The 17,612-nt window shown below is 42.1% G+C and overlaps 1 protein-coding gene across 3 annotated transcripts in view; it reads left to right on the top strand.

Annotated features, from left to right (window-relative positions):
• The window catches only part of adgrl2a (adhesion G protein-coupled receptor L2a), a 95,974-nt gene extending 80,115 nt beyond the window's left edge, over nucleotides 1-15,859 (top strand). For 2 of the 3 annotated variants that reach the window (XM_083970745.1, XM_083970746.1), the window contains 7 exons: nucleotides 81-301; nucleotides 901-967; nucleotides 5,034-5,125; nucleotides 7,487-7,655; nucleotides 7,881-8,009; nucleotides 8,792-8,888; nucleotides 13,441-15,859. In XM_083970745.1, the coding sequence (XP_083826871.1) occupies nucleotides 81-301; nucleotides 901-967; nucleotides 5,034-5,125; nucleotides 7,487-7,655; nucleotides 7,881-8,009; nucleotides 8,792-8,888; nucleotides 13,441-14,288 (1,623 nt within the window). In that variant the 3' untranslated portion in view covers nucleotides 14,289-15,859. Of the gene's footprint in view, nucleotides 1-80; nucleotides 302-900; nucleotides 968-5,033; nucleotides 5,126-7,486; nucleotides 7,656-7,880; nucleotides 8,010-8,791; nucleotides 8,889-10,548; nucleotides 10,678-11,470; nucleotides 11,489-13,440 lie in introns of all 3 variants that reach the window. The other variant, XM_083970747.1, reaches the window with a different exon arrangement.
• The last annotated feature ends 1,753 nt before the right edge of the window (nucleotides 15,860-17,612 follow it).

Genomic DNA, 17,612 nt, shown 5'->3' on the forward strand with positions numbered 1-17,612 from the left:
ATGATCATGTTGTATATTGCTGTTTTACCTCGGATGCATATTTATTTGATTTTCTCAACGGGGCTTTTGTTCTGACTCAGATTGAATGTGCCATCATTGCGGGGATTCTTCATTTCTTCTTCCTGGCTTCCTTCTCCTGGATGTGTCTTGAGGGGGTACAGCTGTACCTCATGCTCGTGGAGGTCTTTGAGAGCGAATACTCACGGAAAAAGTACTACTACGTGTCTGGTTACCTCTTCCCTGCCATCGTGGTCGGCGTTTCGGCAGCCATCGACTACGGGAGCTACGGGACCGACAAAGCGTAAGTGCAGCTTTCTGAACAAATCCTTGGAAATGCAGAGCAGACCTGCTGGATGCTGCACCGTGTGAGCTTACCTGCTGTGTCTGTATGTGGCAGCTTTTGGAAAGTAATCTACTCATCGTTTCTGCCAGCACCTTGTGTGCATCCCTGGAGACGGCACCAAAACATTTGAGCTCCTTTTGCCAGGGATGGGCAGCTGTTCAATTTTTTATGTCATTTGAAAGTGGCTGACAGACTCAACACTGTGGTTTCAGGAGGGGCCACGGCTACATTAATGCCTTTCTGCTCAAAGACCCTCCAGTGACCTCTTGTTTGTAAATGCTCCCTTAAAGAGCACTGTGCAGAAAAAGCCTTTTACTCAGATTAATGGCCATATCTCAGCTAAGACCCAGCTATCAAGAGGGGCTACTCTCTGTTTTGTACATCTGTATTAATGTTCAGCCAATGAAAGGAGCATTTGTTAAATATTTAGTAGAAATTACTCATTCAGTGTCACTCAAAAATTTCTTTTGAATAATTTCAGCCACAGGACCTTGAAAACAACACTGGTATTGTTTTGTATGCTGCTCCAGTCTGAAGTGTGTGTTTCTCTGTCATAGGTGCTGGCTAAGTGTGGATAATCATTTCATATGGAGTTTTATAGGACCTGTCACCTTTATCATCATGGTAAGCTGCTTTTATATTTTTTTTTTCTTTGAATACTGAGACTGACAGAGCGAGGAAGGGACTGAGAGGGTGAACGAGATGCTGCAGATAACGGAAGTGAGATGGTTGAACTGAAGGGGGGAAAGTCAGCGAGATTTTTTTCCTCTGTGATGACAGGTTAATTTTGCAGCAAAGACAGATTTAGCGGCATCCTTCAATTCTCTCTGCTTCTCACCGGCTGACAAGGATCAGGATTTGATAGTATACTTTTTTTTTTTAATGCATTTACACAACTCCCGTGAAGTCTCACACTGCAGATGCTGCCAAATGGCCTTCAGGTTTACTATTTATGATATAGTGGGGAGAAAAATAAAGATTAAAAATGGCCTCAGAGCTCAGTTTTACAGCACATACATAGAGTAAGATGGCACCGTGAGATTTTACAGCTCCTTTTTTCTTACCCCCCTGCATCTGCCTCCTTTTGTTGGCCTGCCTGCAGTAAATAGCAGATGACGGTGTTGGGAAGAAGAAGAAAAGGCAAAGGCACCTCTCTGTTTGGTCAAGGACCGTCAGGGGTGAAGGACATATACCATATCATATTGACATATGTCCTATTGAGGCATGCAATTATTTACTGGTCATGACATTATTATCTCCTGCTCCATCAGAGAAGCTCAGAAGAATGAGACCTTAGGGAGTCTTACCTCCATGTGCAAAAAATAAGAAAACGAAATAGCAGGTGGTATCGCTCAGATATATCCACTCCACCACACCATGTATTGCTTTGCCCTCATGTGCACCACCATGGGAAAGGGAAGCTCTGCACACTTGTCTTGCTGCTGTGCAGGGAGGATGGGTGGTATTTGTTCAGTACCGTGTTCATTATCCAGCATAATGGCTAGTACTGTATCTACAGATGCAGTGACCTCTGTTGAACATCAAACTGACACTGAAAATATACTGGAGAGAGAGGGGCACCCATGTCAAATTCCAGTGAGTCTCTGCACACAACTGGAAGCCACGCTAGGAGCTTTCAAAGTAAAGATATAATACAGCCCTTTGTCTGTGTGGTAACAAAATAAATAAAATACGAATCTCCTCACTGGACTGCATTTCACAGTTCCCTCAAAGAGGGACAGTGCTACTCCATGTAGCATTTAAAAATGGAGGAGGAAGTGCACAGAAAACCTGATGTCTCCCCATTGAACTGAAATGTCTGAGTAAATGCTTTTGTTGTTTTTTTTTGTTGTTTTTTTTTTTGTTTTCACAGATTTTTTTTTTCTTCTCCTCCGCAACCGCTTTAAATGTGTGAGCTTATAATTTAGGAAAAGCTAACACTGTATTAAACCAAACACACATATCGCCTTGTCTCAGCAAATGCTTTGTCAGGCACACAGGAGTTTGTTTCCTCTCCCTAAATTGGACCCTCATTGTTTTCCAATTGCGTGTTGCTTCCATAACGATTTACATGAAAAATGCGTCTGCGGTGGAAATGATGATCAGGATCCCGGTGGTGATGACCGCAGAGATAGAATCATGACCCTGTGAGGAGCTAATGTATTGTAGCAGAGCTAATGTGTGACAGGAATGAGGTTTTTTTGTGCAGCACTGGCTCAGGACTTTATGCACTGCTCCTCTGATTCTGTGCAACAATTGACTCAAAAAGACAAAGTACTGTGGATAGGAGCATCTCAGGGGAGCAGGCAGGAGCAAGGTTTGTCTACACCATCCGTGACCCTGGTTTCTCTACAAATTGGCTTTGTCCTTGTCAATGAGGGAGAGAGAGAGAGAAGGAGAAAAGGCACACAAGCAAGGGAAAAAAAATGTTTTTAAAGGGAGAGAAAACGTTGCTGCTTTGGCTCATGTCTGGATTCTTGGCACCCCGGCCATGTGTGCGTCAAGTAACACTAGTTGTGACCTAGGGTGGTCATGCTTTTTTCTCATCCTTTTGTGTCTTTTTTTTCTTTCTACTCTTAGCTTAAGCAGGTCCTAAACAGTGACTGAAAACTAAAGCTGGGGGAAGGCATTTAGATCCTTGTTCTGAGGCGGAGGTTGCTCTGTCTCTGGGCGCAGGGGGTATTAGCTCCATGAAAGGCGAACATGGAAGTAATGAGTGGTTTGGGGGGGGGGGGCATTAGTATGCTTGAGATAGCTTCAACACAAGGCCTCTTGGATCATGACATGTCGCAAGCAGTTCTTATCATCAGGACAGCTCCATCTGCACCTTTAATATTTTATCCCCAGCAGTTCATTCGGAGTTCAGTGTGTACACACACAGTCCACCTCAGAAAAAGCTTTCTCCTCGGTCCCAGTGTGGCGAGGTGCTTCTGCATGGCTTGCAGTGATGATTCAGAGACAGAGTGAAGGATAGAGGGAAGGCAGCTCGGCTCTTGCGATGGGGATCCCCCCGGGAAGGGCTGCGAAAGCATGTCGGTGGGGGTAGGAACATGTGCCGTGCTGCTAGGTTACTTTAAAGCACTGTGTCCCTCTCCTCTGTCTCATTGGATCCATGTCACCACTCCAGGCTGTGTGAAAGGGTTTTTCAAAAAGTCCTCGCCCTCCTGCCCCCTCCTCCCCACCTTCCCTCCCTCCCTCCCTGCCTCGCTCCCCCCTCCACGCCGCTGTCTGACTCATGCAGCCGGCTGATAGAAATAATGGCTGATAGCTGCGAAACAAAACATAGTTTCAGTGCTGTCTGTGATATAAAAGAAGGTTCACGATTCTGGGTTTTTCTTTTCATTTCTGTCTTTCTTTTATTTTTTTCCCTCTAGTTGTCCCTCTCTTTTACTGCCTGGGTTATTGTGAGTGGCTCCATGAGTTGATTGCATGTGGAGGGGTGATGTATTGATCACAGGCAGTCTTTTGATAGCAGTGTGCACCAGAACACGGATAATTTCTGTTCAAGAGTGAATGGCCATGGTCTGAGTCCAGCTCACAAAGGTCATTCATTTATTTCATGCCTTCATATTGGCAATGCGTCTCGATTTTTCTTTTCACCAGTATGATAACACTGAAACACACTGTTTGCGAGGCTCACCTGGAAATATTTTTTTTTTTTTTTTTTTTTTTTAAAGCTTTTGTCATTGCAAATGTGTTTCTTTGTAGGTACTCGCACACACGCGCAGATACAGTAGCTTACATATATTTGTCGGCTGTATTTTCATATTTGTCTGATTCTTTTGATATGCACTATTGGAGACACACATTTCAATTTTTCTTTCTCAGATATTCCCTGACATTATTTATACATGCCTGGCTTGCGGTGCAAACACAGTCTGCTTCGTCTGCTGTGAGTGCATGTACATGCTGTGTCAGGGACTAGTTTGCCCCAGAATAAATGTTTTTGAAGTAAATTATTTGGAGCGGCTCCTTGCTGGCCCATCCAGCCTTTGTGTCTCTAAATCACGGTATTGATTTTTAAGGTACCGAATAAATGCGCCCAGAAACACAGCACATAGTATCCTTGTCTCAACCTGATATGTGCCACTGGCTCCCTTAAGATTTAATACATTAAAACAAGAAAGCAAGCGCTCTCTCTCTCTCTCTCTCTCTCTCTCTCTCTCTCTCTCTCTCTCTCTCTCTCTCCCCCTCTCTCCCTTTCTTTTCTCTTTTCATCTGTCCGCACACAAGAATTGAACAAAATATACCATGTTCCCTCCAGTCTTCTGTAGCTGGCTATACCTTATAATATTTCACTATGTGCATAAAATGATATGCAGTTGTTTTGTACAACAAGAGGGTCTCTTATTTCTCCTGCTACTTTCATTCCCTTCTGCCTTTGCCAGACTGCTGCTGTGTGGCTGTTTCTTTCCTTTTTTTTTTTTTTTTTTAACTGTGATGGATTTTAATGCATTTCCATGCTCTTATTGATATAGAATGACACTAAATTTGGCGCCAGTCAGCCAGTCTGAGCCTGGCTGGAACGATAGATGTTTATTGGATTAGTCTGTGGACATGCGGAGATTTGAAGGCTCTCCTCTTTTAATATATTTTATAGACAAATTAACAGTTTTTTTTTTCTTCTGTCTGCTATATTTTCACTCGTATATCTTCATGGATTAACACCGCCATTACTCTGTTTTGACAGCTCAATCTCATCTTCCTGGTCATCACAATGTACAAAATGGTGAAGCACTCCACCACCCTGAAACCAGACTCGAGCCGACTGGAGAATATAAAGTAAGTAAAGCATCACAAGCTCAACTCCCACATTCTCTTGCTTATCAGCAATATAACACTGCAGCTATTCTGCCACCACCCCCAGGAAGACTTGGGCTCTTTTACTCATGAGGTAAAATTAAGAAAATGCATTACGTCTCCCACCTCCAAGCCAAGTTTCTGTAGCGTGAGAATGATTAAAACATTGAAATATATTTCTTTTTTTCGGGGGAGGGGTGCTGGTTTTTGAATGGTTTCAGAACAAATGGAACATTAAACAGAATGTTTCATTATTTCTGACTCGAGATATTTCAAATGTAATAGAGATTTAGAATGAGACTTTTTGGCCTGATTTGCCATCATGATGACTACATGCACTCATCACAGACGTCTTTTTGTCCTTTGTTGTTTTGCTCCAAGCAACTAGCCACAGAACTGCACTGCTCTATGACACACATCACTCTAAAGGCTGCAACTTAACTATGCACTGTTGGCCCTGGTAGGGTGGGGTACAGTGGAACAGCTACCATGTGTGTTTGCCGCTGGAACATGTCAAACCTTTTTTTTTTTTTATAGATCCCAGCTTCTAGTCCCAGAAAAGAAAATTCCCTACACAACCACCCGACCACCACCCCTCTCCACCAACCCCCCCCCCTCCCCTCTGGTTTAGCTTTCTGAGTTGCCTCAACATTTATGATGTGTTTTGCTTCGGGAAGAAAAGTTTTCCGAAGCACTAATTGTTTTGTTTTGGGGTTTTTTTCTTCTTGAACTTATGTGAAAACAATATTTATTGGAGTTTACTGCTAGCTGAATTTCAGGACCTCTTCCATTCTGGGGTCATATGTTTTTGTTTCTCACAGAGACATAGCCCCATCTCACTTTGCAACCATTATATTTCGACTTCCTCGACTTGGTGTAGAGGCAGACTTGCTGCTATTTTTACCCAGTGTTTGTTATTTTTCATTTTTCCTTAATGAATGTGTGCAACATTACAGCTCTGTGGTGAAACTGCAATCAGTAAGGAACAGTCAGAAAGGGGCTTATTTAGATTCCTTGGTTTATTTGAGACGGACGACTCCTTTATCAAGGAAACCACAACAGAACACATTGACCCAACATGGCACTCTCACACTGGTGTGCCATTTGCACCCGGTTGTTCATAATGATTTCTTCTTAGGCTTGTTTATGCTGCAGAAATACATTGTGTATTAATAGCTGTTTCCCTGTGGTCTCTTTCTCTGTGTTTTGCGTGCCAAAGTTTGGTCTGAGCTCAGTTTAGCACCAGTGTCATTGCATGTTGCATGTGAAGGCAAAGTTAACGCGCACCCTCTCCTTTCTCTTCTCCTATCATTCTCCTCCTCTCTCTGTTCTGCCATCCACACCAGTAATTATCGCGTTTGTGACGGCTACTATAATACCGATTTGCCTGGGTAAGCTTTCGCTATACACCTCAGATAATTTTATCCACACAACACCACCCACGCACCCACAACAGCATAACATGCAAATTGCACCACAGACAATGTGCACTGACCAAATGCTTTATACAGAATCTTGTAATTGAATCATTAATAGAATTTTTTTTTAGAAAAAACATACAACTTTCTCGTTAGACCCTTAATTTCATTACCCCCCGTCATCTCCCTTGGATCAAAGTTGAAGATATCTCACTCAAACTAACCCACGCTGTTCTGCGCTCTGATCTAATTGTGTTTCTCTCTTCCTGCTTATCATGCTCTCTAGCTATGAAGATAATAAACGGTTTATCAAGTAAGCACACGTTGCCCAGAAGCCTCCTCTTCAGCTTGTAGTTTATTCTCTCTCCTTGTTTATTCTTTCTTTCTTTTTTATTTCCTCCTTTCTTTTTCTTTCTCTGGCCGGTTCATCCTCTCCCAAACTGCAGCTTCAAAGCTCCTCATCCAGTTTCCATGTGACTGTTCACTTTCACCCCGTCCATCATCTTGAAATCCAGTGGTGTGGTTGTTGTTGTTGTTGTTGTTGTTGCTGCTGTTGTTGCTGTTGTGTGTTTCAGTCTTTGAACTGTGACCACTGCTGGTGTCTGAAGGCTCCACAGGACCTTCACACACAAAGCAGGGAACCTCTCTTTTTCCTTCTCGTATGCCTAGTTCTCCAGTTCTAACACACTCACTAGATAATATTTGGTATGTTATAGTATTATCTGATATTATTTTGAATCAAGCTGTGCTCTCTGATTGTGATTTTCTAACATATGAAGTTATTTACAGAAATCCAGATCAGGGTTTTTCTTCCTTCTTATCTGTTTGTGTGATTTGCCATAGGTTTAGTGTCATTATTCTGTTACTGAACGCCTCTCATGCTGGGTTTGTCTTCTGCTTGTGTTTGTTTCTTGCCGTTCTTTAGATCCTGGGTCATGGGAGCCTTTGCCCTGCTGTGTCTGCTGGGTCTGACATGGTCCTTCGGTCTCTTCTTTATCAACGAGGCCTCTATTGTCATGGCATACCTCTTCACCATATTCAACACTTTCCAAGGGATGTTTATATTCATCTTCCATTGCCTCCTCCAGAAAAAAGTAAGTTTCTTGTTAGCCACAGTGCTCAAAAACGAGGCGGTTTCTGTTTCAAGGTTAAAGGCTTCTGGATTCAAGCAGCCAAGGCTGAACCTTCACATCGGCATGCAGGATTCACCGAGCACCGCACGCTGATATAAAGAACAAACACGGCTTGCTTCAAGATCTTGGTTAAGTCATATGTAAAGTCAACATTGTATGTAAACACGCGGGTATTTGCTCACGCAGGTCCGCAAAGAGTACAGCAAGTGCTTCCGCCACACGTACTGCTGCGGAGGGCTGCCAACTGAGAGCTCCCACGGTTCTGCAAAGACCTCCACCACACGAACCAGCGCTCGCTACTCCTCTGGTACACAGGTAGACCAGCAGCTTCACACAGTCAGAGACTCAGCGACTGAAGAACACGCTGTACGCACACACTCACACACACACACACACTATAATACAGCTCATTTATATTGTTGTGATTGTGATAGTTGTTCATGAGAGTGTACTTTAATCATGAGTATGTAGGTTTTGCATAAAAAATAAGTTGTGCATCATGTGTTTTAGCTTCAGAGGTAGATCAAGAGACACGAAACTAATGCTACAATTTACAAGCAGCATCTGTTGTACTGCATGAGTACCTTTCTTCTGTTCTGCCCCTATAGCACTTGCTTTTTTATCTTTTTTCTCACTAACGTCATGTGCATGGAAATTAGCACTGCACTGTTTAAAGAGCTGTGTGTGCAAGCACATTTTCCTGCGGGGAAAGCCAAAATTGCAAGGAAACATATTTGCTTTGTTCCTGTTATTATTAAAGGTTAATAGGCCTTATTAGACAACACCAGCAGATGTTCTGTGCTTAAAGAGGCACGTCAACCATCAGATTAAAAAAAACAAAAAAAACAACAACCTCCAGTTGTATTCAAGATACTCACGACTGGAGCTCAAGTCGATCAAAAGTTTAATGAAGTAAGTTTTGAAAGACATGTACAGAAGAAGGTAGTGTAAGTGCTGCTCTTGCCTCACTGCATAATGGCAGGCCTGTGAGGAGTGATATAGTCAGTGGTATGAAGACAGAAAATAAATGAAAGTTGATCTTAAAGGTGAGCGGGCCTGCTTAAAGTCCTAATGACTGTCCCTTGTTGACCTGACAGAGTCGTATCAGGAGAATGTGGAATGACACCGTAAGAAAGCAATCTGAGTCCTCCTTTATCTCAGGTGACATCAACAGCACCTCCACCCTTAACCAAGGTCAGTTCACACCTCATTTCTCTCCACATGCACACCTATGCACACATTTCATCATCCAGCTAAAAATATCTCCTTCAAGTTCCAATGATCTCACACCACCGTGCAGGATCCTTCTCTGGTAATCATAATAAATGCCTTCAGCTTGAAAAGACAGAGCAGTGCAGTTAAAAAAAAAGATCTAGGCCTTTAGTTTAGTCTCCCCTGTTCCTGCCAGTGAAGGATTACAAAAATCCATCCTCAAATACCCTGTGCGCTGTCATTCTGGCCGGTAACGTCACTCTTAAAGTGGGGCAAGGCTTGAAGAACGTTTTTTTATTTAAGTGCTGGCTGTCCAGAGTTCATACCCGGGCTCAGGGGAAACACAGACAAAAATAAAAACAGGGGGAAAAATAAAGTTTTATATCAGGGAAATCTTAACACGCAAAAAGAGGCCATTTGTTGCCTGGCACATAAGGTGACCTCTGTTACTTTACGGGGGGTTTATGAGGGAGGAAGGGGGGGGAAAAAAACTGTCATTTATTATTTAGCTTGAGCACAAATATGATGATGAGAAGATGATGTTAAACTCTGGCTGACCTAGAGTGCCTGGTGTGTTGGTAGGCTTTCTGCAGCCTCTAAAATGGCTTTCCAAGCATGCAAGGGAATAGAGGTTTTACACCGAAGTAGTTTAATTTGACTCCCTCTGCTCCTCTCGTCTGACTCCTGTCGCTGCTGCTCTTTGCCTTCCCTCTCTTTCTTGCTGTTACTTTGCACAAGGAAAAAAAACACCTTGGGCTTTGAAGCACATTTTGACTCAGTTTCAGATCAGTAACAATCTAGAAGTACGACTTTTGTTTCCTCCAGGACCATTTCCTGGAGATGTTAATGTAAAGGTTGGATATTGATCACTCCGGGGTGTAATAGCCTAGTTACCCTGGAGAGTCCGCGCACTAAAGGAGGGCTCTATCTCCTGGAAGCACTTCCCTGTCATTAAAATCATCCCTGGAGACTTCCCAATATGACAGATGGCATTTAACACAGCTGATAAATGGCAGTGGAAATCCTTAAAACACACCACAAACTGGGGGAGGGGGGGGGCTGACTGAAACGAAGATGAGCTTTAGAGAGAAAATTGCCAAATATGAGTCTAAATAAAGATTTTGATTTCAAAACTTGGAAGGATTTTGCTCTTTGTCATGGGGGAGATTTTACAGTTGGACCTAGTTCAATGAGAAAAACCTTAGCACAATCGCAGGAAAGCCTGGTACTATTTTTGAGAAATGATATTTGCCCATAATAATAAGTTGATATGACTTCTGAAAAGCACAGATGACGAGATGTAATAATGAGCACAGGGGCTTGAAAAGTTATGTATGAAAGTAGTGGGCTCTGAATGACCAGCAACACACATACTGTAACAAATGAGCCCGAAAGAAAAGGAAACTGCTACGTACACTTGTTAAATGTAAGAAAGCCGTTTTCTGGCATTTGCAGGAATTGGTTTGTTTTGTTTCTTTAACTTTAAAATAAACGCCCTCAGTTTTAGATGTTTTGCAAGATACCCTGGATGAAACCACACACCGTAAAAAAAGATGTCCTTTTCTTTTCTTTATGAAACTCTGAATCTCTGTTGGCTGCTTACGCCAAACTTATCTGCTTCTCTTCTTTCTTGCCACTCCAGGAATGACTGGGAATTATCTACTAACAAATCCTCTTCTTCGACCACAAGGCACTAACAACCCGTATAACACCTTACTGGCTGAGACAGTCGTATGTAACACCCCCACGGCTCCAGTGTTTAACTCGCCAGGTGTGCTTACTTAATACTTTCACCATGCATTCAGGCTCTCTCTGTTTCTCACTCTCTCTCTCTCTCTCTCTCTTTATTTCTCTCTCTCTTGTCTTTCTCTGCCTCCTTTCTTCCTCTCCCTCTTTTGTCTCTTCAGCTGAACATATGGCAGGCCAAATGAAAAGCAGGATGTTCTGCAATATCGCCTTTCCATCTGAATCATTGTCTCCCAAATACTTGATACAGTATTTATTGTGTGCGCGCCGCACATAGACGATACACATTACGTGTGTGTGCGCCTGTGCGCAAAAACACACGCACATGTTTTCATGTAGGACGCAAGATTTTTGTGGTTCGTTTCGATCCGGCCGCTGCGTTCTCATGTTTCTCTTCTCCAAACTCTGGACGGGACATAATGATTAAGATGGGGAAGAGATACTGCACATTCTGCAGTGAGATAATGTAAACAGTGGTGCAGACCTGAAGCCGTTGTATAGACTGCATGATTATTAAGATTTATGCTCCTGAATTATCAGTAGATTAATTACTTTCACAGGGAGCTTTCCTCTTAAAAACATGTTCTATGTTGCTTAATGCATATCTAGTTAATGCAATTTTTGCATTAAGCTGTCTATGTATAGATTTGTTTCTTAATAGCTGAAACCCATAAAGACTATATCTCAGTTGTATATAGCATTTAAGCATATATCACGCTGTAAAGACTGTGCTGTGATTATATGTGCTGTTCTATTTTGAAACTGAAATGGCATCTTTTGTCATGTTTTGTGCTTCTCCCCTGTGCTTCCCTCTATAGTGACCTACAGAGAGACAAGTATGGGAGTAAAACTTAACTTTGCCTATCAAATGTAAATTTTTTTCAGCATGCTTATTAAAAACAACCAAATCCCCCCCCCCCCGGCACAATCACTGGTTTACTTTAGGCCATTAACACACACTCAGTGAGCAAGTGGTTCACAAAATTATTTAGCTCCCAAAATTCTGCTCTCATTGGACAATAAACAAAAACAAAAAAAAAGAAAGAAAGAAAAAGAAATTGGAAGTGATTGGAAGTCATCTTTAAGATCTGACAGCTTCATCGCAAATGCCCAATACTCTGCTTCTCTCTCTCTCTTGCTTAATAATTTGTCATTTTTATAGACCAAAAATATGTTGTTTTCCTTTTCCTGGAAGAAAGGAGCATTTTGTTTATTTATTGTTTTTTTCCTTTATTTTGTTATAGTTTTACTTACTTTTGCTTTTTCCTAAATTGTCTGTCCTCCTGTGGCATTCGGCAGTCTCAGTGTCCAGCCAGATCCCTCTCACACCTTTCCACACAACACCTGTCTGGATGCTAAATTGCCTCCTAGCAGGCGTAAACACATGGATGTCATGGCAGCAGCTGTTTAATTTTCCTTTACTCTCTTCTTTTCTTAATAACTTTGTCCTCCATTTTCCAATAAGCTCTGAAAAAATCTGCACTTTTAACACCCCTTGCTACAATCACAATCACTACCCCCTCCCGTTTTCATTTGGACAAGGACAAATGTTCCTGTGAAATATCACATTTGTCTTCCTCTTAATTTTAACATCTGTTGTTCTACACGGAGGCATGGCTGCCATAGCGAGGCACATTTTTCCTTTATCTCCGCTCTCAATCACAGCGTAGCTAATATTTATCCTTTTGCCTCTTGTTTTCCATGACCTCCATGCTTTGAGAAATTCCTAACATGACCGTGTCCGACCTCTGCAGCGGCTGTGTTATTCTTGAGCTGTTCTGCTAGTGACCGGGGTCTCGCTGGGAACTGTCACTGTGACGGATGCCAAGTGCTGGGCTGCGGGCAAGCTTTGACCTTTGCCAGCTTTGGGTACACAAGCTGCCAACTAACGGACAGAAAGTGTACCCGCGCAAAATAAAATAAAAACGATATATATATGCACAGAAAAAAAGCAGTTGACATTTAATTCCTAAAAGTAAAAGCGGTTTAATGCTTGTTTGTTTGATTTGTTGAACCCTTGCTCTTGCTAAGTTGCACTTAAGACTTTTACTTTGTGTTTTGTTGTTCTTTTGAGTGATTCTTCTTCATGTTACAATAAATCATTTTACTTTCTTTTGTACATCAGCTGCTCTTAGACCAGATAGCCTGAGCAGACAGACATGATGTGAGTTGTCTAAAGTGAGTCTTTTCACCTGCTGTGTGTGGTGATGGTGGAGTGCTGCTTGTGGGCTCCCCTTGTAGTGAGAACAACGATGGCTGTCCCATGTTGATACATGACTACTTTCCCTTTTCTGTCTATGTAATCTTTTCCCATCTCTGTCCTTTTCTTTCCCCTTCGCACATTCAACCTATTAGTTGCTAGAAAACCTGAGTGTTGTAGCTTGCCCGTTTGTGGCTTCATACATGTGAACATCTACTTTTGCCCGGTGTGTTGTGATGGTGATTACTGTTCCAGTTTGTTTTCTTAATGTTGTTTGGGATCTTTTTCATTGCTTTGTCACCTTTGTGGCAGACGAAAAAGCACAGTTTTGCTTATTTTTAAGCAATCCTTAAAAGGGAAAGTAAAAATGTATATGTTAGAAAGTAAAATGGTTTCCCATTGCAAATAATGCATGCCTGTATATTGTATGTTAAGGATTGTGCCTAACTAATGGACTTATGGCATGGCTTAATCTGACTTGAGTCCTCTATGTGAAACTGCATCCTAAACAGCATTAAACCTTTGCTCCGTTGATGGTTATTGGTGTTGACTAATGTGAAATCCCCTCACATGTTCCTCTCTTTCCAGGGCACTCACTCAACAGTGCGGTGAGGGATACGAGTGCAATGGATACTCTACCGCTAAATGGTAACTTTAATAATAGCTACTCGCTCCGCAATGGGGACTTTGGCGACAGTGTGCAGGTAGTAGACTGCGGCCTCAGTCTGGACGATGCTGCCTTCGAGAAAATGATCATCTCCGAGCTAGTTCACAACAACCTGCGTGCCTGTAACAAAAGCCACCAACAGCAACAGCAGCAGCACTCCAGTTTACATCACCCGCCCCACCACCAGCAGCCCCCGCAATACCACCATCACCACCACGTGGAGCGGGCTCCGCCCAAGGTGACGGTGATAGGCGGCAGCAGCAGCGAAGACGACGCCATCGTGGCTGATGCTTCGTCTTTGGTGCACATGGGCGACACTGTGGGCCTGGAGCTGCACCATCAGCAGGAGCTGGAGGCGCCGCTCATACCCCAGCGGACTCACTCACTTCTGTACGCCCCCCCGAAGAAGGTGAGGACCGATGGGGGAGTCGATACCTTTGTCAGCCAGCTGACACCCACCAACCCCGACGATAGTCTGCAGTCCCCAAACAGAGACTCCTTGTACACTAGTATGCCTAATCTTAGAGACTCGCCATTCCCAGAGAGCAGCCCCGATGTGGTGGAGGACCTGTCCCCTTCCAAGAGGAGCGAGAATGAGGACGTTTACTACAAGAGCATGCCTAACTTAGGGGGCGGCCAACAGCTCCAAGCCTATTACCAGATAGGCCGAGGGGGCAGTGATGGCTACATTATTCCTATTACTAAAGAGGGCTGCATCCCTGAGGGCGATGTACGGGAAGGACAGATGCAGTTAGTGACAAGCCTATAAATGTATTTAAATCGCCCCTAAAACTCTTCCTGCCCTTTCTTGCAGCCCTTTCCTCTTGGAGGACACACACAAGGGAAGGGAAGGGCGAGGAAGAGTTTGTTTTACGTTCGAAGTGAGCCTGGAAGCCCCGTCACACACACTAGCCATTTACAGACCTCCCCCTCCCCCATCTGCATCACCATCTCCCCTTACCCCAGACATGCCACTGTTCCTACCTTCCCTGCAGACCAACAGACTGGTGCACAGCGATGGCAGTGCAGAGTTTTAATGAGACTGTACATAAAATGCAGAGTCAAATTTCAATTTTAAGAGACAAGCCAACTATGTATTTAAATGTGCTGCTGCTGTTGAATAATTGAAAAATTTAAGGTACGAAAATAATAAAAAAAAAAAAATTAAAAAGACAAAAAAAAAGGAAGAATAATTACCGGCTACATTGAATCAGCAATCTTTCCCCCGGTCTAAAGGTTGTACATACACTCCCAAACATCCTCGTCGAAGCCTGTTTTTTTATTTTGTTTTTTTTTGTTGTTTTTTCTGTTATTGCAAACAAAACAACAGCCCTGGACCAGGACATGGACAAAGTTTGTAAAATGTTCCTGATCAGACTGTCAGAGAAGGAACCCAAGGTCCCAGAGTCGTTCTCTCCATCACCATGAAGTTTGGATTGTATAACCACTAGCAATCAAGCCCCTGGCCTTATATTTTCTCAACTGTACATTGAACTGTTGTCAAGGAAAATGGCTAAAATATATATTTTGTTGTATTGCTAGTGTAAAATAAAAATTCATGGGAAACCGTAAATATGAAGAAACCTTTTAATTGCAAAATTTTACGTTTGAGAGACTATTGTGTAGAAGTTGCACATATGTTATACAGTGTGTTTATGGTTCCAACACTTCATTCATGGTAGTATGTTTGAACGTAATGGCTTATGAAAAGAAAGGAGGATTCAACAAATTACAAAGATGCATTATCACTTTTTCCACTTGTGAACAGTGTTTTTTGCTTAATGAGTTCCATGAGTTTGATGCCGCCCGTCGCAATATGTTCATTCGGCATTACTTTAGTAGAATGGGAATGCAAAAACCCAGTTAAAGTGATTTATGCATTGCACAGTTTTTTTGTGTAATTCTGAATGAAATAGATCTTTTTAAGTGATGGGCAAGCGCAATTGAAATGAAATCAACTTTTGACAATAAAGTTTCTATCATAAATGTAGTTCTTCCGCGTGCGTTTGAACATTTTACATATTAAAATCTTTCCAAAAAATTAGTGGGAAATGTGTGAATATTTTCCAGCACTGGTATACATGCTGTACTGTAGCTCATGTTTTTTATGTAAACATGTTACCAAGGGGCTCATCACTTAAGACTGATGTAAAGTTCAACACTTGTTTAACAAATAAAATAAATGTGAGATTTTTTGTCAAATGACAGTTGCTTTTTAATGTTTTCTGTTTTTGGTACTATTTGAGAAAAAACAGGTTTAATTATTTTGCTATGGACAAAATACACTTTTGACTCAGGTTATAAGAAAAAGTCCCGAGCACCTTGAAAGGCGAATTGGTGGAATTTGTTTTCTAGGGGATTTGTTTGCTTTTTTGTTCTGCTTTTCTTCAGTCGCTGCAGAGTAGAGAGAAGCTCATTTCACCATATGTGTTAGAGAAGCCAAATCTTTCCATGTGATTCAAAGATGAGAAACTCAGGTAGGAAAACTGCATTGTAAATGTTCCTCTGTGTGGTTGTAACACTAATAAAGGTTCAAAATGACACTGGTTCACAGCATTGTCCACTTAGTAAATCATTGAACGAGCACTATAGTCCTTGCACCATTAAGGAGCCCAGCACGACAGAAATCTTGTAAGATGTTGGCTTTAATGCTGTGTGGGAGTGGAAACTTGTCCATGGGCCTAACAAGGGGTCGATGTTACACTTGGTTGCGGTTGTAGAAATATATTACATATAATATGTCCAAGTATGATACGTATTTGCTCTAAATAAGGTCTATGGCTGCTGAAGCCCACAGTCAGCTCCTGTGCGGTTCACGCCTCCGGTAACGCTAATTTATGAAGCATTTTAATATAAAATCCAGTTGAGGCAGAGTGACAGCTCTCAGCAGGGTAGCTGGAAATTGCACTGTTTACCATTTGGCATTGAAGGAAATGACTCGGTGCAAAAATGCACTTTATGTCAGAGCCGGTACACATAATGCTGTGTGGGCTGCGTGTTGTTTTGACTTTTTCAACAATTATGTGACATTTTGTGCAATTATCTGAGGCTACAAATTGTCATAGGAGAATTACAATTCTTTTTTGTGATCTCTTGTACAGACCCCTTGAATGTCAGTTAGGAATCAAGTGTTGAGGTGATTGTTGACTATTGAAATGGCAGACATAATGACATGCATAATAATGAGGAGGGGGGAAAAAAGTGGTATTGATTTCCATCCTGCATTGTAATACATGTTTTATACCAGAGCCCAAGTGAATGTGAATACACATTGTGCAAAGAATCCTTTTATGAAAAACAAAAATTACCTATATTATTATAAATATTCTGTAAACCTTAACAAAATGAAATTTAAAGAGCTGATCTGTGTTAACAAATAATTTATCCCACGCACAGGAAAAACACAAGCATTTTTGTGCATAAAATTGATGTGTTTAACTTGAACATTTTCACTGCAGTAAACACTTAAATTACTCGTGTAGCCTCCTCTCGCCAACTTTTTTTCTGTTTATCTGAAATAGAAAATATACTGTATCTCCTCAACGCATGATTCTTACTGCATAGATCTGGCAAGAGTCTGTGGTCATTCTCTCTCTCTGTCTCTCTAATGCTGCTTGTTTGTCCTAACACAGTGACCTTAGACACAGATAAACCCGGCAGGTAAGCAGGTTTATTTTCATTATTAAGGGCAGATCTTGGATATTTTGTCTGTAAAGGGAATGTGGACCTGGCACCCTCTAGCTTTGCGTGTGGCCCTCTCACCATGCAAGAGACTTTATAATTCCCCATCTTTTGCTTATGGAGAGACTCACCCTTTGTCAAACACTGATTCAGAAGTAGGCCAGGAGCCGAGGGGCTGAGAGCTCGGACACTCCCACAGAGGAGCGAGTTGGTCCCAGGAAACAGAGGTAGAGAATACTGTCAGCAGAATCGGGCTGAAACTGCTAAAGACGGATGTGCTGTTGACAAAACAGAGGTATGAGACTAATGTGTAACCAAACATGGATATTTGTGATTGTCAAGTTAGAAGTAAGTTCCAGGGTCCAAGGATTTTCAGTAGAATATGATGCAACTGCATGAAAGAGATTTTCCT

Source organism: Trachurus trachurus (genome assembly GCF_905171665.1).
Source record: "Trachurus trachurus genome assembly, chromosome: 4".
Classification (NCBI taxonomy): Eukaryota; Metazoa; Chordata; class Actinopteri; order Carangiformes; family Carangidae; genus Trachurus; species Trachurus trachurus.